Raw genomic sequence first — 25,599 nt, 5'->3', positions numbered from 1 at the left:
CAGTCGCGTAACTGGCTAACTGCTAACGAGTACCCGATAACGGTATTTGGGTCCCTTGAGTGCCTTGCTAGTGGGGCACTATATATGTGTCTTTCCCTTCTTTGGAGGGTCAAAGCACACCAAAACCAGATAGCTTTTTTTAAATTTTATAGAATGTGAAACTTGGTTTAGTTTATAGGCTTACATACTTTATATTAGTTACCTTCTGAATATTGATAATGATTCCTTCAGTAGTAGGTTTCTTCCATGGATATTAATTAATACATTGATTCTCCAGGTCAAAGTATAATATAAATTTTTCTTTTCTGTGATCGATTGGAGTTTAATTCAAGGGATATAGCATATATGAGATATTGTATTATACATTAGGGATCAATAAAATATTACACAAACAGTGTAATATTGATTGTTTTAAATATACATATTAGAAGAAAAAAACTACTAATCAATATCCTCAAATCATCTTTCAATGTATAAAAAGAAAAATCCTTGAATCGGTTATGCTTGATTAGGTTACAATCCCCTTTAATTTTTTTTTAGATAAGCAATCCCCTTTAAATGACTTTACCTAGTATTTTCATCCCTGATCATCACCTTTTCTTATCTTTATCAAACTTTTTGCATCTTTGAAATTAAAGAGTTAATTAAAAAAGTATCTCCTTTTATAGGTTAAGAATCTCCATGTTCTTTATGATATTTATCATTCAATTTTGTTATTTTCTATTAATATGTCTTTAAGTATTTAACTTTAATTATAGGATGAAGTAGTTTTGAAATAAATTTGCTCTTATTTCAATTAAAATTCTACCAAGCGAAAAAGAGTTCAGTTTTTTCACAAATAACTTCTCGAGTTCGAGTTTATAATAAAAAAAAAAGTAGAAGCTTGAAGAGAAAAATAGGTGCTCGAAGAGTTTTATGTCTTTAATGAGTTTAGAGGTTGTTTGGATGCGGATTAAATACTAAATAGAACTTATTGAAGCTTATTCAATGCTTTTAATAATTGCTAAACTCCGTATCCAAATGGGCTCTTATTTGCAATAATTCAGATTAATTGAAACTTAATTTGACAAGCATATATAGCAAATTTCACTCTCTTTTAATGGTGTTTTCCTTCTAGCAGCTACCAAACAATCCCCATGAGTTCCTTCGTATTACTGCAATTGCAATTCATTATATACAATTCAAACATGCTTCATATTTTACATGCTGTATTTATAGCAACACTGACAAAATTTAAAATTACATTCAAGCCTGAGAATACATGAGCAACTATGACTTTCCTTATGGCCCTCAACTCCATTATCAGATCAATGCCCAGAAACTGTGCTAGAAAAGTTGGCTTATTGTTTCAGAAGACCCAAAAGAACAGAAAGGACATTTGCTAGCACATCTCTTGCTAAACCTCTTGTAAGTACTAGGAACCATGAACAGGTTAACTGCAATTCAATCAAGCAACAAAAATCATGTGATCCAAGCAAAAGGACTGGAATAAATAGGATCTGTCCCTTTGATTGCTCCCTGTTATAAAGTAAAACAAACAAAAAACTCACCTTAAAAACATTTTCCATGCCTCAGTTTGAAGGTAATAGTGCAAAATTTATTGAAGCGTTACCTCTTTTAAAGGATGCTCATATGATAAATTACTTTTGTGGCCATCTACATGAATCTTTCCTGTGAGTTCGACAAACCAGAAAAAAAAAGGGTAGAACTGGGAGATAAAGCAACCCTGAGTCCTAGCTAAAACCAATCTACAGTCCCCCATTTTATGATATCTACACCAGGCATCCTATTGACTAATTGAAACACCAAGAAGGCAAGAACATTGTACAGAAAATTAGCCTTGCAGAATTCGCCTTCTTATTAGTCCTTGGGGGAAGTTGGAAATTCTTCTGCTTAAATTATCTATCTTTAATCTAAGAACCATGGAACGGTTATTATAAAAATAGTTCTTGGGATTCAATCGGAGATGTCCAGTGTCGCAAGAGTGCTTCCACAGTTAACCTTCGAGTTGCACTGAGCATTGAGATGAAAAACCGACAACCATCAATTTTATACTCTTCCAGAGGATTTCTATGGCCGAAGCTCCTAACATTAACCTGCCACAACTCAAGATATGTCATTAGCTGTTAAGAACGCCAAAAAGATTAATCAGAGCAAAGAGGAAAAATTACCGCAGAGCTGAGCCTATTCATGTTTACAAGATGATCTCTCCAGAAACAATCCAAAGTTTTCAAAAGAACAGCTCTCTGTATTTCACAAAATAAAATAAATACTCACTTAACAAAAAAGAGAGAGGGAAGCTTAAAATTTCCAAGAAATTCATGAACAAGAAGCAATTAAAATGCAGTGAGCAAAAACATACAACAGAAATCCACAATCTCCCTATGCATATGCTTGGTTCCAATCCATAGTTTACCAATTATGCTTAATGTTACAAAATTGTCTTCGATGAAAAGTAAGAATAGGTACGTGACTACATCCGTGATTTCTAAGTGGTTTTTTCTTCTCCAAGACTTTTGATTGGTCAATTAAAAGTTTCGGTGCTTTCTTACATGCTTTCATTCGCACTGTATAGCAGTGCTCTTTGGAAAATATACAACAAAAGTTCTCCAAATAAGCAAATGAAAGAGCCCCACGTTCATATCCAAATCCTCTTAAATCAATAGAGGGAGAGAAGAATTCCCATAGCAAAAAGCCTTCTATTTCTACTTTTAAGAGAAGGCAGAGACATTTTAGCTACCATTGTAGTATCATTTTCCCCAAATTAAAGAGTTTAGATCATAACTTAGTAAAGCCAATATCACCAAGTGATCGTCAGCTGTCTAATTTTCATTGTGTTGCTAGAATATAAAAAAAATCTTAAAATACCTTTAATATTTTAGAGGGGTGTTAAAATATAGAAAGATAATGTATTACATCTTGATGATATCTTTAGACTTTAGAGTAATTTAAGGTAATTAGATTATGCCTTAGGATTGGTTTCTTTATTTCCTTATTTATATTTATTTGCTTTTTATTTAATTAGGATTAGGAGTCTTAATTAGTTCCATGTTTAATTAGAATTAGGAGTCTACACATTACTATAAATAAGGGTGGGTGATTTGTCTTTTGTAAGATTGCATCCAATTTATTATATCAATATTCTTTATATTCGTTTTTCCTCTTCCTAAACTAAAGACTTAATATTAATGCATCATGTGTGAATGTGAATATTCTGGGAAAAAATTTGAGTACATAATAATAATGCTGCAAATGGTGTAAACACACTCCCTTCCATTTCCTCTTAACTTCAAGTAGGCTCTTTTTATATCCTTCCCAGGTCATTATATCAACATGCTATGACGTGAATGTGATAGACATGTAAATCAATAATTCGTTTACTATTATTACTGAAATTTAGAAACTAGTTGATTCTAAAATAAATCTATGAAATCATTAATGATTCCAGAATTTGACTTGGCAAGAAGTACAATGCCTTATTGCAACTGATTACACAATCCAACCCTGGAAAGTGGAAACCAATAAGGTATACTTTTTGTACTTGATTTAAAATTCCTGGATGCAAATTTAGTGTGACAAGACACGATTAACATTTGATATTAGCATAGTGCTGTAGGCCTGCAGCTATTATCTGCATCGAAAAATGGCAACCAAAATTTTCATTTAAGAAAAAAAACAGTTAAAAAGAATATCTGACCTCAATTTCCTTTACATATCTCTCATCATAACCAGACTCTTCAACAACATTTAAATAGGAAGCTATTAGAAAATCTCCAAGATACTTGCGAAGGAGATTAGAAGTTGTTTGATACTTCCCATTCCTGTATTAGACATATAGTTAATTAGAACTCTATTAAATTTCGTATATCTACAGTAAAATAACAAACTCACTCTACCGTCAAAAAAACAAACAAGCTCACTCAATTAAATCATCAGTGCAAATAGCAAGCCATCGTCTCAATGAAGAGCTCTTCCTGCGAATACCCCTGAAAGCATTTGGAGGTGCTGGCAAATTTGGAAGGGAGAAGTTGACAATATCAACTGAACTCACTTCACTCAGTTGCCCAAGTGAATTTAGTAAAGTGTCATCACTAATCACTCCAAATGATTCTGCTAGAAGCCATTTGAGCATATTAATAATGATTACATAAGTTGACTGAGCAAAAACAGAAAATGAAGAGAATCAAATAACTGTGGAGATGGAATGGAAGGACCGCAGTTATTGCCAATGAGCCTACCATGCAACAGCTTGCCACCAATTGTCATAAACTCTCTCGAGAGATTATTCAAACCCCAGCTACGTGGATGCTACAAAATCAATTCAAAAGCAATAAATAAAAGGAATTTGTGCATAGAGGAAATATACATGCCAGAGGGAATGAACCACCTTCAACGGATCAGTATTACTGAAGACAATCTCATCCACAACTGCTTGCATGTACCTATGAGCAGTACATGCAAATATAAAAAGGAATGAGCAGTAGAAGAGGAAATATAAGTATAATTACATAAGAATTCACCTATATCATGAAAAGTGGACCAAAACTGAGTACTCTAACCTAATTATAGTTGCACATAGATAAGAGTAAATATTAGGTTCTAAAATGTGTATTACTATGTAAATGTCTAGGTTCAATGTATCATGTCAAAATAGTAATTGGAAAATTTGTTTTTGTATTCATTACCTTCAATATTTAATATTGAGTCTGTTGTGGTTGAGACACAGGGTTTTCAGCATATACTTCTCTTTTCTCTTTTTCTCAACATATTGCTACTTGTTTTTAATAAAATTCTATAATGGTTGTGCATTATTTCATGCTAAAATGTAACCAAGAAACGCATGAGAAGAAAAATAGAATGAGCATGAAATTAAGCATTTCCGTATCCACATGTTAGGCACACATCAATTTATAATCTTCACTCTCCACAAGATGCCAATATGTGGCAACCAAAGTCATCTTCGAGTTGCAATGTCTTGAAAGTTTCCAATTATATGGGGCTCTAATGTGTAACCAGAGCTTTTATCCAGTTCTTGACAGTCAAAAATCTGAGAGTATAAAGTCCCCCCCCCCCTGCCCCCAGCTGATTCAGCCTACTTGTCTAGACAAACGGCCTTCAGGTCTGGATCATTATAACTAGTTTCTCTCTCTTTTTTTATGGTATAAAAGATAAATACTATTATAAAAAGAAAGAAATAGCTAACATTGCACATGCCTATGTATCTCATACCATCGAGAAGTACTTTAGGTGATATTCCCATCCACATTTTATAATGCCTATTTAGCCATATTGACGGCCACGTAGTAATGTATATCATACAATAAAGACTGTTAATAGTATAGGACATATGGAAGAACATTAGGGCCTAGCGTTAAGACTTGGGATTTTTACTGATTAGCGGAAACTAAGGATTAGGCTGGTTCTAAAATAAACGGATAGAAAAGAAAGAACAATTTCTACGTCGGAACTATGATTCATGTTAAGAACTGAAATCGTTCATGATCCAAAGAAATGGTGGACTCAATAGATATCCAGTCTGAAAGATGCAAGTATGATGCTTCCTTGCATGAATTTAATCACAATTTTGAACAATAATATAAGACTAAAATGCCCTAAAGCTCAGAACTTGACAAAAATAAGGTGCCCAATACAGCCTGTGGAATGTATCAATGACACAAGAACTTAATTGAACTCCTTAACAGAACATGATTCATCATACATGAAAGATATTGTCAGATAGGATAGGCATATGAGAGTGGGCATTATAGATTTAGAAGACGGTTGTTGAATTAATCCAGAGGTTGATATTTATACTATGTGCAGTTTTAATTACAAGAGGAACCATCTCCTAGATTAGACCTAATCAGTACAAATCTAAAGGCACTCACTGAAATATGTGTTGAGAACAGCTTTCATCATCTCCGGTTAAGATTAACTGCCTTAGATCATAAACATGCTTCCGTTGCACCTGATTACATAATAAATACAGCAGCAAATTAGTTAATAGAGATTATTCACAAATTTCAAGATAAAGTCTGAGTTAAATTCTTAATAGAGTGGTGGTATTCTAGACCATGAAAAAGAGTATTACTCTTATAAGTTTAATCACACGACTATTGTATAAGATTTGAGGTAGACCTTAAGATTAAGTTACCCATTTCTGCTTTAATCTTTTTTTGGAAGAGAACTGTAGTAGACCTTTTAAGGAGGGTTTGGATTGGTGCCCGACTTCAGATGACAAGGCTGTTTGATTAGAGACCTTCTAAGAGGAAGAAATTTAGAGAGCTGTCTGGGAATTCAGTAAGGGTAAAGCACTTAGTCCTGAAGGTTTTACCATGGCTGTTTTCAAGGTTGTGGAATATTGCCAAGGGGGGTTTTTTTTAAAAGTGATTTTCTGAATTTCTTTTCTCAACCGAAAAATATCTGTAAAAACTGTACTCTAGTTCTGGTGCCAAAGGATGGGTTGACTTATAAGTTTGATTATTAGGATCAAACAACTAGTTTTTGTAAGATCATTACAAGGTTCTCTCTGAAAGGATTTTTGAATGTTGTTTGTAATAATATCTGAAAAATCAGAGTGTTTTTATTCCAGTAAAGCAGATTTTAGATACCACCTTATGAGGTTGTGGATGATGGGAAGAAACAGAGTGAAAAAAATTTAATCTTAAAATTGGACCTTGAGAATATGGAGTAAGAAAGGGTTAAATATTCATTAACTAAATCACTTAAAATTTTACCTTAACAGTGTAAAGAGATTTTAAACATGTCTAATACTCTAACCATATTTCCCCATCTTTCCCTTTTGCCATTCTTTAATTCAGTTATGTGGCAAAATGGTGAATATGACTGGATGTAAATGTAAAACTTGTTTACAACGTCAGTAACATGGTTATTAAACTCTTAAATAAATGTGAGAGTTCTTACCTATAATACTAATAAAGAAATGTGACTTTGTTAGTTTTTTTCTTAAGAAGTGGAGGTGAATCATCTGAAGTTATTCTTAATAACTGAACAAAGTGAATTACAGAATAAAAAATTCTACGAAGTACTAAAGTAACTCAACGGTTAACAGTCAAGGTTGCCAAACTCTCGAGTTGACTCTTAGAATCTTACGATTCTAGGTTTTAGGTCCCCAAAACGAGTCAACTCGCAAGTAAACTCTAAAATTCCAAGAATCGAGCAAACTCTTGCTGACTCGGTAAACTCATAGACTCGCGATTCTACACCGAGTCTACAAGTCACGGAGAAAACAAATTTTTCTCTAAATCCCCAAATTAAATAGGGTAATTTTGGGTTTTCACAAAAAGTTTTCAATAAAGACTAAGAGAAAGATATGGTTTCTTCTCGCCACTTCAAATTTTGAGCTATCTTTTATACTTTATTATGAATTATGCACTCTTGGTACTTTGATTATTTATGTATTTTACTGAACTTTGCTTTATTATGAAGTTTGATGCTGAATTTATTTGGTTAATGTCTCCTTAGTGGTTGTAGTATGTATTCTTTATACACCATGACCGGTTTTACTCAGGTTTTTATTTTGGTAGACTCGTAACTCTTACGATAACTCGACGAAACGAGTTTGCGTAAACTCTCGAGTCTGACAACCTTGGTTAACACAGTTGAATCAATCTAGAACTATCATGACAAGAAAGTGTAGTTAAAATGTTAAATACATAATCATGTTGGAATCTGTTTCTAAAATATATCCTCATAACCTAAACATACCTCCAATACTTCATCAAACTCAACAAGGTTCTTTCTTATACCGAAAAAGAACTTCTCTGCGTTGATTTGCAATGCTAAGAGCTATAAATATGTGATAGTCCCAGTTAGTAGTGAGAAGGTGAAACATCAAGCAAATCATATGAAAGATATACAAATAACTAACATTATGAAAAGAGATCACATGGAAAAAACAAATATATACATAGAAGAAATCAACCGAAATATTATACTGTATCTATTTTATAGTACAGGTTGCTCTTTATTTTATTGCATTTGTTATCATAAAAGAAATTAAGATATAGAATAGAAAGAAAGTGGGAAAGCATATGATATGACATTCTCCTAAAATCATATATTCACAGAAAATAAGTAGATTATAACCTGTTTTACAATGGCATCACCCTCTATTGGCAGATCCTCATCATTAGTGATCTTTGAGATAAGTCTCACAGCCCATTCAGTATCAAAATTGAACTTTCGGAACATCTCATCCTGCAAGCTATAACACCATTGGATAGTGTGAGAACTGACTGACAATGCCTAATAAGTAAATAACATGGCAAGTCATCCTGCTCACCTCAGAAAACAAAGAAGTAAAAAGAAAAAAGAAGCAAATAACATTCAACAGTTCAGCCATTAAACACAAAGTTCGTCACAAGCCCAAATTTATATGTCTACAAAGAAGTATATTATTACAAAATCTTGTATGTTTAAATGGTCATGTATTTCAAAAGAAAATTCGAATGCACATAAGGACACTTAAAATTTTAATTTGACCTTCCAGATTTAAGTACTAAATGTTTAGTCCAGCCTTATATCAACCAAAAATATTTGTCTTACACCAACAGGATTGATTATCTCTAAAATAAATCAGCAAATATAACAATCTTCGACTCATAATAACTAGTATAGAAATTTCTATATACAAGTCTCTAATGTTATAGATATACAAAATACATTCAGTTAAACTAGCTTCCATGAGCTCACCAATTTTATTACGTTGCTAATCAACGTACAGTCTCTTTTATTTGCATGATTCAAAACTCTTTTCAGTAGATTGCAGAAGCAAAACCCGACCCCGACCCGACCTGTTTTCATCCCTTATATACAAGAAGATGAAGATATAATCTCCACATTGATACCTAGATATGATTTTCTTTTCTTTTCTTGGGTTACAGAACACTGAATCTGATATGTACATCAAATGACTTTGGTTAATCGAACTTGATAATGAACACTGCATCCAAGAAAGAAGCAACTTGCTCAGGTCATGATCTTCCTGGGTAAGGAATATGGTATGACCTTTGATGATGAGCTCCACTTGCTCTTCTAAAAGAGAAAGTTCACGTCATCCAACATTTCAGTGCGAAAAGGCAACTATAGTGGAAGAAACTACGAAGGCCAGTGAAGAGGAAGTGGAGAGCAGTGCCTGCAAATTGGTAAGTGTGAGTCTTGCCGGAGGCGACAAGGGAGGAGGAGGCACAGGAATCTATATGGAAGCCATGGCTAAGAACCTAACAGAAGTAGAGAGATATTGTGTGTGTGTGTGTGTGTGTGAGAGAGAGAGAGAGAACGAATCTGAGCAATTGATATTGTATTGCTTGAATGGATAGATTACATCATGACTCATACATATAAGCTCATCATGAACTGAAACAAACTTAACTAACTCTTAATTCTAACTGACTAACTAATTACAACTGGGTTTTATCATGTGCTCAGGTACACACTGGACTAATATTCAAATAGGACCAGTGAAAAGCTCTGAAGAATATGCTAAAAATCTAGGACCAATAAAAATTAAGAAAATAAATCTGAAAATTGTCAGTAATTCGCCTTATGAATATGTTACATGTTCTGAAAATTGCATCATTACTTGTATAATATGACTTGCTCAACACTTTGCATCAAACAGAATCCTAATAGAACCCAATAGTTCTTTAACCGCTTAGAGTCAGTTAGGCTAATTAACTAAGATGCACCTGCAGCTCAGCTATAGAGCTGCGACACACACTATCATACTTTAAAATTTTAGCTTCACTTTTCTATCATTCTCCTCTTTTCCCAAAATTTCTAATAGCTTTAAATGAAAATGGACTAAGGAAGAATCAGATTGAAAGAAATAGTCAAAGCTCTGAAGAATTAAGTTTATTGTTTATATGGCATATGATACAGTTACAGGAACTGGTATTAATGGAGAAAATATGACAGAACTCAGGGAGGAAAGCTCCTGTACTTTACCAACAACAAGAACCAAAGCCTTTGGCTTGTAATCTCCTTCAGATGGGAGAAAAAAGGCACTGCTTAACATGAATACAGAGTAGAAGAAATGCAGCAAAAGAGAATACAACCAAAGCTGGTACACAAACTCGAACCTCCATAGCCAAAGCCATCAAAACATTCTCCAAAGTTACGCTATCCTCTCCACTATGTCCTACCCCTTCCTTACATTTCCTTTTCACTCCCATTGTCAAATAACCACTTAATCCCAAAAGCTTAAGCTGTTGGGTAAGGGCAACTTTAATGGTTTTATATTATATTCTAACACGCCCCCTCACGCAAGAGCCCTTTGGGCTTGAAGCGTGGACAAATGCACAGGCCCACCTACCAAGTGCTTAATTAAATTCCACTTTTTAATTAGAAAGTGAGGGGAGCGAGGATCGAACTCTAGACCTCTCGGTCATAAAGGCTCTGATACCATGTCAAATTGAAGCTCAAACTCAGCAGTTTTAAATGGAGGTGCAAGCTTGTTCTTCACAACCTTGACAACAACCTGGCTTCCTATAATCTCTTCGCCTTTCTTGACAAATCCTATTCTCTTGATATTAAGTCGCACAGAAGCATAGAATTTCAAGGCATTACCACCACAAGTAACTTCAGTAGGCCCACCAAATCCCCCAAAAGTAGAAATCTTAGACGTCACCTGGTTTATGAAAATCAATATACTTTGAGAAAGCGACAAAGAGTGGCTCAATTTTCGAAGTGCCTGACTCATCAACCTAGCCTGCATTGCCATGTGAGCATCACCCATCTCACCATCAAGCTCACCTTTAGGAACAAGAGCAGCCACACTGTCAACAACAATTACATCAACTGAACCACTACGGATTAAGGTATCCACAAGACTAAGAGCTTGTTCACCACAATCTGGTTGTGAGAGAAGCAAGTTGTTGGTATTCACACCAATAGACTCTGCAAGTGTCCTATCTAGGGCATGCTCAGCATCAACAAAGGCACAATAGCCTCCTTGCTTCTGTGCCTCCGCAATCACATGCAAAGCAAGAGTAGTTTTTCCAGAAGCCTCTGGACCATATATTTCCACAACACGTCCCTTTGGAAGGCCACCAATTCCTAGTGCTAAATCTAGAGCAAAAGAACCAGTAGGCACAACAGGTACATTTTTTGGTGAGACAGAGCGACCAAGCCACATAATAGATCCTTTTCCAAATGCGGAAGTAATCTGATCAAGAGCTTGTTGAAGGGCCAAGTCTTTCTTAGACATGTTCTCTTCACCTGAGTCACTTCCATCAGATTTAGAGCGCCTTCTACCTTTAGATGAAAAGCTCAAAGCCTGTGAAGTGCCACATATTCCTAGTTTAAAGCCCTGAGGGACGAACAGGGAGCGACTGAGAAGGATAGTGTTCCGAAACAGCCTCGCCATAGAAGCAAGCAGAGCGCGTTCCAAGCTTGAAAGTTGTCACCTGAATACTTATTTATACAGTGAAGTGTGAAGGAAAATGGAATTGAATTTATGTGGATGCATGCCAGTCATGGAGGAGTGAACTACACAGTTCTGCACTGCACTGCCAACAATCCCCGCCCCAGCACCTGCCAGCCAAACTAGCTGCACAGCATGCCTTCCGTGGGATTCGAACACGGGACCTGGCTCTGATACCACTTGTAGGATCACGCGCTTACCACTACGCCAAAACCAATTGGTGTTAGTGAGGGCGCAACGTTATTTCTTATAGCGTAGAGTCCCATCATTGCAAAAGTCTCCTCTCCAATACCTTGCTGTTACTTGTACATCATTGTACTTACACTCTCTCACTAGTCACTACTATTTCCACCTTACTTCTAGTAGAACTTCTACTTCTCCCATAAACACACATTATGCCCCTTGGCACAACGCTCTCCAGCCCACCCTCTATTTTACTTCTCTCATACATGTGTCGAGGTCCCATCATCACGTCAGTGCAAAGCTTGAACACTGAAACCTAGCATGGATACATGATTACCAACAAATTTGAAGATAGAAAACTCTCTTTTATTTTTAATAAACATCAACCAAAAACAAAGATAACACCCAATAATAAAAGAAGAGTCTGTCTGTGAGTAAGACTGAGCATCACCCCCAACCCTTTGTTTTATATAAGCCGATGAGACCTGTTAAGATTTGGATGTATATAATTAAAAACCATTCAGCAGCAACAGCATTATACAATTACTACCTGACCATAAATCGTGTTGATCCTGGATCGCCCTGCCTTCCTGCTCTGCCCCGAAGCTAGAGAAAATAATATAAAAAATGAATTAAAAAAAATCTGATCAAAATATGTGCCTGGGATAATCATTATAATTGTTAGATAATCATAAAACCATTCAAAGTGCTTTCACGTAACAGCTTAATTTTTGGAAGAGTTGGTTCCTAATAATATATACCGACATTAAAAATACAATATAAAACCTTTCAAGTGGCTTCACCCAAAAGCTTATGCTTTAGGGATAGTTGGTTCATGGCATGGTATTGAAGCCTCTATGACCAAGAGTGTAATTGGTTAAGCTTTGAAAGTGGGTTGAATGTGGTTAGGACACTTACCCACGAACATTTTTCCAAAGCACCAAATTTGTGCCATTAAGGAAAAGGACATTCACGTGTTTCTCAATGCCTACACAAACATGCTCCATATGGTCTAGAGTTTGATCCTTGTGCCCCAACTATTCTAACAAAAAGTTTAGTTTTAGCACAACGTAGGTGGGTCTGTGCATTGTCATGTTTCAATCCTAATGGGCTCTTGCGTGAAGGGACATGTTAGAAATATAATATATAACCATTCATGTGTCTTCACCCAAGAGCTTAAACTATTGGCATCGTTGGTTCATGACTTACAGCAAAAGACAATTGCAAGATACATACAACATGCTAGTACTTACACTGTTGCTATTCTTAATTACCAACCTGGTTGTCTATTCTCCGGGACTCGTGTAAAGATGTACCAATCACATGAAGGCCGCCAAGCCTTTTTACCTCAGATCCTTCCCGTAAACAATGTTCTTCACAATCCTTCAAAACTGAGAGATAGGCAAGTGCTACTGTTGGACCAAGAGGGTAAACCTCAGATTCTTCATTAGCAAGCTCCTCCAGCTCTTTCAAACTAAATGAAAGACTCGTTTCAACAGCATCCGAGATAAAAGATTTAGCCTTCTGATATGTCCAGCTTTTACCCTCACTTTTGGATACATATTTCGCTGAATAATTCATGTAACAAAGAATATAGCACTTACAGGTTAAAATCATGTAAACATGACGAAAACAAACAGAACTTCATCTGATATGGGAGGAAAAAAACACAAATAAAATCACACACCCATTAAGGCTGTCTTAGCGAGTAAGGCTAATGATGATGGTCCAACTTTAATCTTTGGAAGAACCTGTATCAAACGATACATCAAACAGAATTAATTTTTTAACAAAGAAAATAATATGCAAAATATAATAGACTAATTTACCTTTTCTGAAATAGCCTCACCAGCAAGTTCAAGATTTGGATCCTCTCGCGTCAAAAATGGAAGTATGCTATCCTCTATAATTTCTCTGGCAAGCATCTTCATACAACACAGGAAAAAAATTAAGAAGCCACTTCCAAGATCTAGCTCATGCCACCAAAGTAACATGCCAAACAAAAAAGACACCATCTAGTTACATAAGAGATGTAAATGATTTTATTTCCCTAGACATTCTACAGACAAAACAAACTACAATCCATATTGCACTCACAGAACACTAGTCACAAATAACTAATCTTAGTGCACACCTACTTTTGGATTTCCTCCAAGGATTATATCTGTTCCCCTGCCTGCCATATTAGTAGAAAGGGTAATGGCATGTTTCCGCCCTGCCTGTGCAACAATTTCAGCTTCTCTTGCAGCATACTGAATTAAACAAGGGAGAATTGGTGAGAGAGGCAGAACTTGGGGGTAAATGAAGAACTAATAAGTAATATATAAGAGATACAGAGCATATGCTTCTAAGACACCAACAGGTCACAGTGTCACAAACCTTCGGTCGAGCATTCAGAACATTATAGGGAATATTCCATTCCCTAAGCAAACCAGCCAAAAGTTCAGAATTTTCTACACTGTATAGGAAAAAAATGGAAAATAATTATTCTCCAAGTCTCAACTATAGTTAACTGAAAAGGCTTATGCACAAACATATTTAATATAGAGAAGTTCTACCAACACACTCTTCAAAACACTCAACGATTTGTCTAATTTTAAAATGTGAGCACACTTGCCTTGTAAATTGATCACTTTTTAAAAAAATGTTTTGACGTTGTGAAAAATGAACCAATCATAGGGTGTGTTGCTAGAATTTCTCTTTAATATATCCCACACAGGTACCAAACCAAGGTGAAGATTCCATTATTATAAGATAAAATAAATGATCATGAATCATGATGGCAATGATGAAGGAACACGTGGCTTAATGTAAAAATATCGGTGAAATAGAGCAAAATTTAAAATAAGATCATATACAGTGGTTTAAGTTTAACACTGCAATCACATACATTATTGCCAAGACACAACCGTCAAAGTCAAAGCAAATTATATTTCATTCTTTCACTAATAATTAATGAGGCAACAAACAGAAGGAAACAGTTAAGAACAAACTCTCTTAAAAGCTTGTTTTCTCAAATTAAAAGTCCTTCTCGGGTTGAAGAATGCACAAAGTTTAAGTTGCTACAGCAGTTGCACTTGTACCATTTCAACAACTGAAAGCACTAAAAGCTTAACTTGTTAGCAGTGGACCTAGTAATGGTTTTTGTATCAAACAATAACATTTTAATATCTTGCAAAAATTGCCATCATTAATAATTTCAAAATTCAACTTTCTTTCAATTGATTAATTTTGAACAAAGAAACTAAAAGAAAATAAAACTAAAAAGTTGAAATGGTCTGGATAATAGCAATTTTATTCAGTGATTGCTTACACTTAACTAGCTCTAATATTTATATGCTAATGTACATAAATCATAATATTGACCAAAAAGGAAAAGGAATAAAAATCTACTCTAATAATTAGCCTAAATGACAAGAACAGAATTTATTATAGAGATGATGATACAACTCTGGTTTTCGAGAGCCAGCCTCTCCCTAATTCTGGAATTCGAGAGTCCAGTCTCTCCCCATTAAACTCACAACTTCTGAATGAATCCTAACAGAAGATACAACTCCTATTTATAACCACCCCTGTATAATTTAAATTCAAACCATAGCAATTACCTAACTGCTCTGATCATAAAACTACCCACAACTAGTAACTATTTAACTAACACAACCTGTCCATAACTGACTTAATTTAAATTAAAACAACCCCAACTGCTACCGCTGAATGCAAACGCTACTGCAGGTACTGTTCATGCGCACCCTTTACCCAGCCCCCTATCACTAAATCACAGTGATATTTACAGAATAAAAGAAAGGGAATGAGAGAAATATCCAATCCTAGAATAGCAACTCCCCCTCAAGCTGGGTGAATAGATATCTATCAATCCCATCTTACAAGTATGCTATTGAAAACATTCTATTGACAGGCCTTTAGTTAAAACATCTACCAGCTGATGTCCAGAAGGAACATAATCTTCATCAAAGCAACTCCCCCTCAATGTGTATCGTCTGCTGAACTCGGTTGTGCACAATGCTAATAGCAGACTTATTGTCAAGAAATAGTCTCATGAGAGCTTCATACTTTATTCTTAGATTGTCAAGCAAAATCTTCATCCATAACAGCTCACAAACGCCTTGAGCATAACACTAATTTTTGTCTCTGCACTCAACCTTGCAACTACATTTTTTATTTTGCTCCTCAAAGTCACCGAATGTCCTCCCAAGAATACAATATCTCGTGATGTATCTCCCCTATCAACAATTGACCTCACATAGTCTGCATCTACATGTACCTCCATATATAAATTCTTCACCTTTATAAATAACTATCCTCTCTCGGGGCTTGTCTATGATTCTATTGACTGTCTGTAAATGTATTGCGTGTGGATTGTGCGTAAACTGACTTACCATGCTAATTGCATGAGCTATATCAGGCCTAGTGTGTGATAGATAATGAGCCTTTGAATTATGTGATTTTTCTCAATAGGTCCTCGAATGGTCTTACATTACAACCCAACTTGCCAATCTCCTTAAGAAGATTAAGGAAATACTTTATTTCAGAAATGAAGATACATTGCGTAGAGTATTCAACCTCTATCCCAATGAGTACTTTAATATCCCGAGGCACTTCATCTCAAACGGGGATGCCAACTTCTCCCTTAGAGCTTTGTTTTTCACGTTCAGCATCACCTGCAATTATCATATCATCTACATAAACCACAAAAAGTGAAAATTTATCATGCTGAGAATGTTATATATAGAAAGTACGGTCACCGTAGCTTTGCTTGCATCCACCCAAGGATATCATAGCCCAAGTATACCTCCCAAATCAAGCATGGGCAGCCTGGTTAAGCCCATAAAGAGTCTTCTTTGATCTGCAAACTTTATTCCCTCCATTACGGGAGTCGTACCTAGGTGGAATTTCCATAAATACATCCTCCGCCATATCTCCGTGCAGGAAAGCATTTTTGACATTGAAACAGTACAACTCCCAATCAAAGTGTGTTCCCAAGGAGAGGATGGTTCTCAATGTGTTAATTTTCACCACTGGAGCAAATGTCTCCTCATAATTGATCCCATATGTCTAGGTGTATCCTTTTGCAACTTACTGATTTATAATGGTCGAGTGTACCATCAGATCGATATTTCACCTTCTATATCCACCTGCAACTCTCTGCCTTCTTATCCTTCAATTTTTGCAGCATCTCCCAAGTCTCATTTCTTTCTAATGTACTCATCTCTTCAAAGATCAGTCTCATTTATATATCGGTCTAGTGTATCCACCTGCAATTCACGACCTTCTTATCCTTCAATTTTTCAACCATCTCCTGAGTCTCATTTCTTTTAAATGCACACATCTCTTCTTTCATGGCTCAAACCTACTTCTCATCCTTTGTGCAAATGCATAATGGAGGAGGAATGCGTCAACAGAACATATGAGAACTCAAGGAGCTCAACTTCAAGATTATTATCCCCCTGTGCATGTTTTTCCGTTTAATGGGATTGGCTACAAAGGGATCACTCAATGTTATCGGGCTCTATTAAAAAATTAATTTACAGGAAAGCATTGAGAGCAAGGTTCTTTTTAATGGTTTCTCCAAAAAGTATGGATATGAAAGATTTGAAGTTAATGTATAACTTGTAATAACCAACATAGAACAGATTGTAGTACTTAAAGAGAAAACATAGCAAAAAAGAACGAAAAAATCTAAAACTACAATGTACCCTTTTTATAAGGCATAAAAAAACATAGCAAGCAAATTCAAAGCACAGTCAAACTCTCAATCCCAGAACATATCTGTCAAAAAGATTTCCGTAGAGAAATGGTGAGAATAAGTACAGGTTATCCAGGCTCAGAAAGAAGCATTTGTAACTATCTCTGAAAAGAATGCAAACATAGTGAAGCAATAAACAACATTCATTAGAAATTTAAAACAGCCACAATACATACCTAGTTGTCCCAACTAAGACAGGACGACCTTGTCTGAACATATATTCAACTTCTTGACGAACTTGCTCCCATTTCCCACGAAGAGTCTTGAATAATAAAACCATAGAAAAAAAATAACAATTTACTATCGTGATAAAAAGATTATAGATACTAAAGAAGCACCAAAAATGAATATCAAATGTCCTACAGCAAATGCTTGAATAGGCAAATCTTTCCGAATATTAGGAAGATTTGTGGGCACTTCAATGACTGGCATCTGGAACATTTTCAAGAACTCTTTCTCCTACAATGATATTTATGGTCATCACGAACTCATAATTGCACAAATCATAATAGTAATGAGTAATGACAACTTAAAATTTGGTGTGAGAACTATATAAATCATTACTTCTGTTTTTGCAGTTCCGGTCATTCCTGACAATTTAGGATAGAGCTTGAACAATGACTGGTATGTGATCTGTGCCACAACAACAGAATCTGCCTGTGCAGGTTTAACAAAATCAAATTATCAAAAATAATTCTAATCGTGTTATCAACAAAATAACAAAATCAAAGAACCCCCATATATACCTGAATCTTCAAACCTTCCTTTGCCTCCACAGCCTGGTGAATTCCCTCGGACCATCTCCTTTTCTCTTCAACTCTTCCTGTCAGCTGAGAAATTTTCAAAATTTTGTTCATCATATCATCAAATACTTAAGATTTAAGAAAACTATCAGCAAAAAAAATCAATTTGTTTAGTGTTGTGCCAAAGTGGGTGCTCATCCAAGTCCCACATCAAATAGTGTGAAGAAGAAAGAAGTAGAGATTTATTATAAATATCATGAGTTAATTTGAGTTTTCTTCACCAGAACAACTCTAGTCCTTTGGGTGCATTGGGGTCTTAGGAAGTTATGTCATTGAGAGGATTTGCAATTTTGTCCTTGTAAAAATTGAATAGAGAGTGCCTGCAATTTTATCCTTGTAAAAATTGCAAGTTGAGTAATAAAATATTTTTGTTGATATTGTGGCAAGGCGTGCTGAACCACATTAAATTTTTTAGTTCTTTTTTTGGGGTTTTTCTACTTGTGGATATGCTTCCGCAAGTGTGGAGATTTCCTCTCCTGGTTCCAAACATTTAGTTATTAGATGAAAATGAAAGCTATAAATAGCAGTTGGAAATACAGGAAAATAGATCAAATCTGGTAGCTTTGGGGATCCTCTGACTAATTTGTATACTTGCCACCCTCATTTTTCATAATTAAATTAAATTTAGTAAAAAGGTAAAGTGATTGTCCAGATTTCAAGCACAAAGGGTCTTGCATAACGGAATGCATTAGAAATGGAAAAACAGCTCACTGTATCACCTATCAATCAAGCTGCTGGGGTAGCTGGTTGTTAACAAATATCATAGTCCAGCATACTTACTGTTAAGAGTTAAGTACATTATTTATATATTTAATGTGCTTGAGGGCATATTTATCCTTTGCACTACCATGTATTACACTGTAATCCTAGCCTATTTTAAGATAAATACATAGACTTACCATCCTATAGGGTACATAGAATTTCCCACATCATTCCTTCTTGCTTTTACAAAACATTTGGTTTGGAAAAGCACACATCTCAAGCTAGGTATAGAGCCTCCACGAAATGCCTGGTTATTTATCACTTATTGGTTATTTAACTTGAACCTTAAGTTCTGGACAACTAGTCCCCAAGTTTTGACTAGTCTAATATAAGTGCTGTATGACCGTATCCGTCTATGCAAGCAGAATGAATGAATTATATGCTCTATAATATCTATGACATCATGTCAGCAAGATTGCTGGAATCTTCAGAAGCACACATCTCAAGATTGCTAGAATTTCCCACATCATTCCTTCTTGCTTTTACAAAACATTTGGTTTGGAAAAGCACACATCTCAAGCTAGGTATAGAGCCTCCACGAAATGCCTGGTTATTTATCACTAGTCCCCAAGTTTTGACTAGTCCAATATAAGTGCTGTATGACTGTATCCGTCTATGCAAGCAGAATGAATGAATTATATGCTCTATAATATCTATGACATCATGTCAGCAAGATTGCTGGAATCTTCAGAAGCACACATCTCAAGATTGCTAGAATTTCCCACATCATTCCTTCTTGCTTTTACAAAACATTTGGTTTGGAAAAGCACACATCTCAAGCTAGGTATAGAGCCTCCACGAAATGCCTGGTTATTTATCACTAGTCCCCAAGTTTTGACTAGTCCAATATAAGTGCTGTATGACTGTATCCGTCTATGCAAGCAGAATGAATGAATTATATGCTCTATAATATCTATGACATCATGTCAGCAAGATTGCTGGAATCTTCATAAACAAAGTAAAATAGAAAATATAGGAGATCAAATTGATCTTAATATTCAGATACATGTCCTGTTAGTTCTACTAGGACAAGTTTGTTTAGGAAAGTTTTGGAAAACGTCAATAGAAGTGATACTGTCTGTTTTCTGGTGAGTTACTTATAAAATAGCAAATATTGGCACATTTTTTACATATATCAAGATATTATAAATCTTGAAAAGTTCTCTATGATGTATAAATTATGAATCCTTTTCCTTAAAGTTTCAATTTTATATATTTATAGGAGTGCATGATGCTCGTGCCCATGTTAATGCTATGCTTCACAAGTAAATGAAAACTGCATAATATTGAAAGCATAAAGAAACCTTGAAAAAAGTACCTCATTGATAATTAAAGCCTTTCCATCTCTGACAATGTATTGCACATCTCGGCGATAGAATTCCTTAGCTTTTAAAGCATTCATCACAAATCTGCAGTAATTAAATAACCATTCATGTTCAACTGATTGGACAGGAATTCTAATCCCAACGTGTTGGCCAGAATTTCCCCCGAAAGCAGTAAGTATTGTGGTGTTTATGACCATAAGAGTAAATCCCCATCAAAATATATACCAAGTACTTAATTATTAAAATAGGAGTGAAATAGAAAAAATATGTAAATCACATGGCCTTTAAACTTTAAATGGGTCTCTTTTACAAATATGTTGAATTGTTTTCTTTTCTTTTTATTTTCTCTTTTAAGCCAGATTCCTTATCCTCCCTTCACTTTAAAATATTATTATCTTCGTCTTAATAAATTTCTTCTTTTAGCATCATAGAAAAAGAAAACAAAAATGTAATCTTGTATTGTGATATTAATATTAGTAATACATAAATAATTTTAATGAAAAAAATCAACAAAGATATACTGATGATAATTCCCACCTTTTTCTCAAGCAACCATTGGGATATCAAAACAAGTAAATGACAACTATAATGAAATAAATACTTTTTAATTCAATAAAAAGTTTAATAACCATAAACTGACACGGACAATGTAAATAAATTTTACAGACTTCCAATCAGGTTTCACCATCTTGCCACATCATAATTAAACTAAACATAAAAAAGGACCAACAAGGCAAGATGGAGAGATGTGATTGCACGTACGTGTAAAACTAAAACTGTTTACACTGTCGGTGTATATTAGTTAAATTCTTCAACAAATATTTAAAGAAAAAGAAAAATTCACCTAGCCCAGGGATCATTTTCATCCCAAAGGTCACTAGTTTCAAGAGCCATTTCAGCAAGAGTGATTCCTTCCTCAGTCAGCTCCACTGAATTATCCTTAAGCTCCACTTTGTAATGCTGTTAACAAAACAAAATCTTGTATGAACTATTTTCTTGAATTAACCAATAAACTTAAGTTTACATAATGGCGAAAGAGAGAAACATAGTAAATCAGTAAATGATACAATGAAGTGCAAGAGATTGTACTTACAGTCTCCTGTATAAGCAGTTCAGCCACTTTTGCAGCAACAGGATATCGTGCAGCATCTTGATTAGCCTGTGATGCAGAAGGAGAATCAAGAATTGAGCTCAATCAGTTGAAATGTTTTTTTGTAATACTATCAACCTGGATATTGAATGAGATGATGATATGCTGATAATGATGATGATGATGAAGGAGACCACAAGAAACAACATCTTAAATGAATGTTAAGATTACCTCACCACTGATTAACAGAGGATTTCTTCCCTCATCTATCAGGACAGAATCCACCTCATCAACAATTGCAAAATGAAACGGCTTTGGCCTGCACTCATGCAGAATAGTCACAACTCACAAGTAATCCAATGACATTCGAACACAAAAAAACTTCTAAGTTCTAGCTAAGTAATACACACTACCATCTCATCACAAGCTGTTCACGATTTCCAGCAAGATTATCTCGCAAGTAATCAAAGCCAAGCTCCTATGGTAAAAAGGGGAGGAAAAGGAACAAAAGGAAACAAGTAATGTAAATAAATAAGTGTCCAACCAAGAAGATAACAATAAGAACAACTGACAACTGTAATTACCGAATTATTGGTATATGTTATATCGCATCTATAGTTGCGCCTCCGTTCTTCAGCATTCATCCCCCTCTGTACATGCAAACACCAGATAATGTATTTAAAAGTGGATCATGCTGTCAGTTTACCGAGCCCATTTTTACATCGCATCCTCAAAACACATACTCCAATCTATCCTACCAACATACACATGATAAATAAAACACATTTTTCTAATGCCAGAGAAAACTAACCTGAATAAGACCAACAGAAAGACCTAAGAAACGGTGAACACGCCCCATCCATTCAGCATCCCGTTGAGCTAAATAATCATTGACAGTTACAACTGCAAATAAACCAAGGAAAGAGCGAGTAATCTTTCGTACCGTCAAGTGCTGGCAGCACCGGAAGAATTTGCCCAAAAACCTAGTAAAACTGCATAACTATTGGCAATAGTACATACTATGTACACCCTCAGCGGTCAGGGCATTAAGATATGCTGCCAGTGTGGAAACCAAGGTTTTTCCCTCCCCTGTTTTCATCTCAGCAATGGACCCATCATGCAGCACAGCTCCCCCAATAATCTAACATGAAATTTTCATCAGGGACAAAACAAATAAATGAGAGTCAATAAGCCTAAGTGGTGATTTTTTAAACACATTTTACACTTCTCTCAATCTCTCACATTTATAAGGGTGGTGTAATGAGTAAAGTTACGTTCCCACCTCTTAAATGAGGTGGAAAGAGGTGGAAGATGAGAGAGATAGGAAGAAAAGAAAAAGTAAGAGAGAGAAAGTATAAGATATGATAGATAATAAGATGAGAGAGATAGTAATAAAAATAGGTGAAAATGAAGTGTATACAAAAGGAGGTGTGTATATATCATTACCCGTGGTGTAATGGAAATCAGCGTCAAAATTCATTATCGTATAGCTACACATATGCAAGATGGTGAAAGAGTGAAACCTGAACATCAAAATGGCGCATTCCAAGCTTTCTTCTCGCAGCTTCACGAACAACAGCAAACGCCTCTGCAAAATTCATCACAGCATTCCATCAAAAAACACAGTTCACACAAAGATTAACCAAACAACGACGCAGCAGAGTGAAAAAAACAGCGAACCAACCAGCTTGGATATCCGCAAGGGTCTCCCCTCGCTCGAGCCGGCGGCGAAACTCCGGGGTTTTAGCGGCCAGCTCTTCATCCGACAGCAACTGAATCCGCGGCTCGAAGGCGTTGACGGAGCTAACAAGGCGGTAGTAGTCACGAACGACCCAGTAGTTCAAGATTGTGAAGTCAGTGAGAGTCTTTCGAGCGCGACCGAGATTTTCCTGCAACCAAGAGAGTCAATCATTCACACACACGCAGGCATTTCGTCGAACAGTTAACAGGCACGAGCGCGAACGCACCTTCACGGAAGCGGCGGCGACGAATAAGGGAGCGCGACGGCGGCGTCGCAAGCGAGGCCAGGGAGGAAGGGGATGAGAGGGTCGAATGAAGAAGGAGTTGGCGTGAGTTGAGCTTGAAGTTGAAGTCGAAGCGGTTGTCTGAACGGCGAAGAAGGGTGGTGGGAATGAGAGCGCTGCCATGAAGGAAGGGTGGTTGGTGCAGCTTAGCATACCAACGATGGCTAAGCTGGGTTCGGTTGTCTTGAATGTGAGTTCTGAACTTCAATCCAAACCAACAGCCTCCTTGAAAAGAGTCAGCATTGTCTATAGAAAATGATTCCTCATTAATCAATTTTTCATGGGAAAAAGTAGAGTTATGATTCGGGGCTTGGATTTGCCACCTCAAACATTAGAAATGTCACCCCATATTTTTTTAAAAATTCTAGATACACCCTTTGGAATATATACGTTCGTAACATTTCAGTATCATTATCGAATCATACCTTATTCACAATTCTGCATAAACCACCGACATAGTTCGGCATCTTCGATTCCGAACATCTTCGGAAGGGTGTGTACCGAACCAATGTCGCACACTGCCACCTTTTGAGCACCATTACTCCTCCACCACTAACCCCATCACCATTACCCCTCCACCACCAACCTCATCACCATTACTCCTCCACCACCAACCCCATCACCAGCCCCTATTACTCCCATCTGATTCCCATTACTCCTCCACCACCACTCTTCTTCTTCCTCCACTTTTCTTCTTCCTCCCCTCACCACCATCTCCTTCCAAGTTTCATCTTGCACCACCCTCAGCCACCATCTCCTTCCAAGTTTCACCTTGCCACCAAGTTCCATATTTTGTTGCTGGTAAGTTTTATTTCTCCGCCCCCTTTCATATCCTGCATACACATTGTAGATACATTGTTGCTGGAAGCCTTTTTTGCACCGCCATTGTATGTTGCTGATCTCAAGCTTGTTTCGAAAATGTTACTGCGGAAGTACTCAAGAAATTAGTCTGCCGAAGTATTTCGAAATTACTATGTCCGAAGAATTTCGGAACTCAATATTTCGAAATGTTTAACCAGTGGCAGTTTGTTATATGCATGCTGAATCACAGAACCCTACCTATATGACGAAGATTTACTACTTCAAGGCGCATGTGATGCTGGAAATGTTGAGCCTAGCAATATCACTCTATGGGTGTTGTAGCATCCCGATCTGACGACTCGCCTCACGCTAACAACACGAGTCTTTTCAGCGCGCTTTGTCCTCACTTACGCGCTTCCCGGGAAAACTTCGTAGGAGGTCACCATCCCAATATTACTCCAAGGCTAGCACACTTAACCATGGAGTTCTTATGAGTTGGGCTCCCGAAAAGAAGTTGCAACTTGTTGCCCTGAGCAGTACCAATCAAATCTTTTATGTTCTCCTCAACTGTATAGTCCATCCCTATACAGTCTCAGAATAACTCTTGTTCGATTGTGAGATCGGTTCATTCATGTGCCCCTCCGCCTAGAAGCCTGCCAGGAGCCGCTCCTTGTCCGTGCCTCATTGCACCGGCGATCACTCCCCGCCCTCGTCGGCCCCATGCGTCACAGGCCCACCAACTTCCGCTTGGTTCGTCCCCGAACCACACCGTACTGGGAGAGGTCAGCTCTGATACCATTTGTAACATCTCGATCTGACGACTCGCATCACGATAACAACACGAGTCTTTTCAGCGCGCTTTGTCCTCACTTACGCGCTTCCCGGGAAAACTTCCCATGAGGTCACCCATCCCAATATTGCTCCAAGGCTAGCACACTTAACCATGGAATTCTTATGAGTTGGGCTCCCGAAAAGAAGTTGCAACTTGTTGTCATGAGTAGTACCAATCAAATCTTTTATGCCCTCCTCAACTGTATAGTCCATCCCTATACAGTCTCGGAATACCTCTTGTTCGGGTGTGAGATCAGCTCATTCATGTGCCCCTCCGCCTAGAAGCCTGTCAGGAGCCGCTCCTTGTCCGTGCCTCACTGCACCGGCGATCACTCCCCTCCCTCGTCGGCCCCGAGCGTCACAGGCCCACCAGCTTCCGCTTGGTTCGTCCCCAAACCACACCGTACTGGGAGAGGTCGACTCTGATACCATTTGTAACATCCCGATCTGACGACTCGCATCACGCTAACAACACGAGTCTTTTCAGCGCGCTTTGTCCTCACTTACGCGCTTCCCGAGAAAACTTCCCATGAGGTCACCCATCCCAATATTGCTCCAAGGCTAGCACAC

The 25,599-nt window shown here is 36.7% G+C and overlaps 2 protein-coding genes across 3 annotated transcripts; both read right to left on the bottom strand.

The window, feature by feature from the left end:
- Nucleotides 1-1,077: 1,077 nt before the first annotated feature.
- Nucleotides 1,078-23,665, bottom strand: LOC130738799 (protein translocase subunit SECA2, chloroplastic). Of its 2 annotated transcripts, XM_057590956.1 has the most exons (31): nucleotides 23,341-23,658; nucleotides 23,058-23,262; nucleotides 22,897-22,961; nucleotides 22,394-22,514; nucleotides 22,185-22,276; nucleotides 21,958-22,023; nucleotides 21,787-21,851; nucleotides 21,605-21,692; nucleotides 21,377-21,442; nucleotides 21,128-21,243; nucleotides 20,277-20,367; nucleotides 18,140-18,223; nucleotides 17,958-18,050; nucleotides 17,757-17,852; nucleotides 17,570-17,655; nucleotides 14,009-14,087; nucleotides 13,768-13,881; nucleotides 13,459-13,554; nucleotides 13,317-13,380; nucleotides 12,908-13,197; nucleotides 12,180-12,235; nucleotides 8,110-8,227; nucleotides 7,729-7,809; nucleotides 5,889-5,968; nucleotides 4,388-4,442; nucleotides 4,239-4,308; nucleotides 3,921-4,110; nucleotides 3,698-3,821; nucleotides 2,172-2,246; nucleotides 1,613-2,096; nucleotides 1,078-1,518 (listed from the first exon to the last, which is right to left on the bottom strand). In XM_057590956.1, exons 1-30 carry the CDS (start codon nucleotides 23,548-23,550, stop codon nucleotides 1,935-1,937), a joined length of 3,198 nt encoding a protein of 1,065 aa, XP_057446939.1. In that variant the 5' UTR covers nucleotides 23,551-23,658; the 3' UTR covers nucleotides 1,078-1,518; nucleotides 1,613-1,934. The 2 variants fall into 2 exon arrangements, with proteins under 2 accessions (XP_057446939.1, XP_057446945.1); XM_057590962.1 differs by lacking the exons at nucleotides 1,078-1,518; nucleotides 1,613-2,096; nucleotides 2,172-2,246 and having other exon boundaries at nucleotides 3,897-4,110; nucleotides 23,341-23,665.
- On the bottom strand, nucleotides 8,251-12,100 carry LOC130738818 (DNA repair protein recA homolog 3, mitochondrial-like). Its single transcript, XM_057590985.1, has one exon. It carries the CDS (start codon nucleotides 11,387-11,389, stop codon nucleotides 10,409-10,411), a length of 981 nt encoding a protein of 326 aa, XP_057446968.1. The 5' UTR covers nucleotides 11,390-12,100; the 3' UTR covers nucleotides 8,251-10,408.
- Nucleotides 23,666-25,599: the final 1,934 nt, after the last annotated feature.

The sequence above is a fragment of the Lotus japonicus genome, chromosome 1 (genome assembly GCF_012489685.1).
Source record: "Lotus japonicus ecotype B-129 chromosome 1, LjGifu_v1.2".
NCBI lineage: Eukaryota > Viridiplantae > Streptophyta > Magnoliopsida > Fabales > Fabaceae > Lotus > Lotus japonicus.
The sequence above is the reverse complement of the archived record's forward strand: the minus strand, read 5'-3'. Positions and strand labels throughout refer to the sequence as shown.

What these genes read in the sequence shown, in the direction of transcription:
- LOC130738818 (XM_057590985.1), bottom strand. Translation starts at nt 11,389, where the DNA reads ATGGCGAGGCTGTTTCGGAACACTATCCTTCTCAGTCGCTCCCTGTTC.
- LOC130738799 (XM_057590956.1), bottom strand. Translation starts at nt 23,550, where the DNA reads ATGCTAAGCTGCACCAACCACCCTTCCTTCATGGCAGCGCTCTCATTC. An exon ending in GACCGCTGAGGGTGTACATA is followed by an intron (nt 22,277 to 22,393) that starts GTATGTACTATT and finishes GTTTATTTGCAG; the next exon opens with TTGTAACTGTCAATGATTAT. An exon ending in TGCCTATTCAAGCATTTGCT is followed by an intron (nt 17,656 to 17,756) that starts GTAGGACATTTG and finishes TTATTATTCAAG; the next exon opens with ACTCTTCGTGGGAAATGGGA.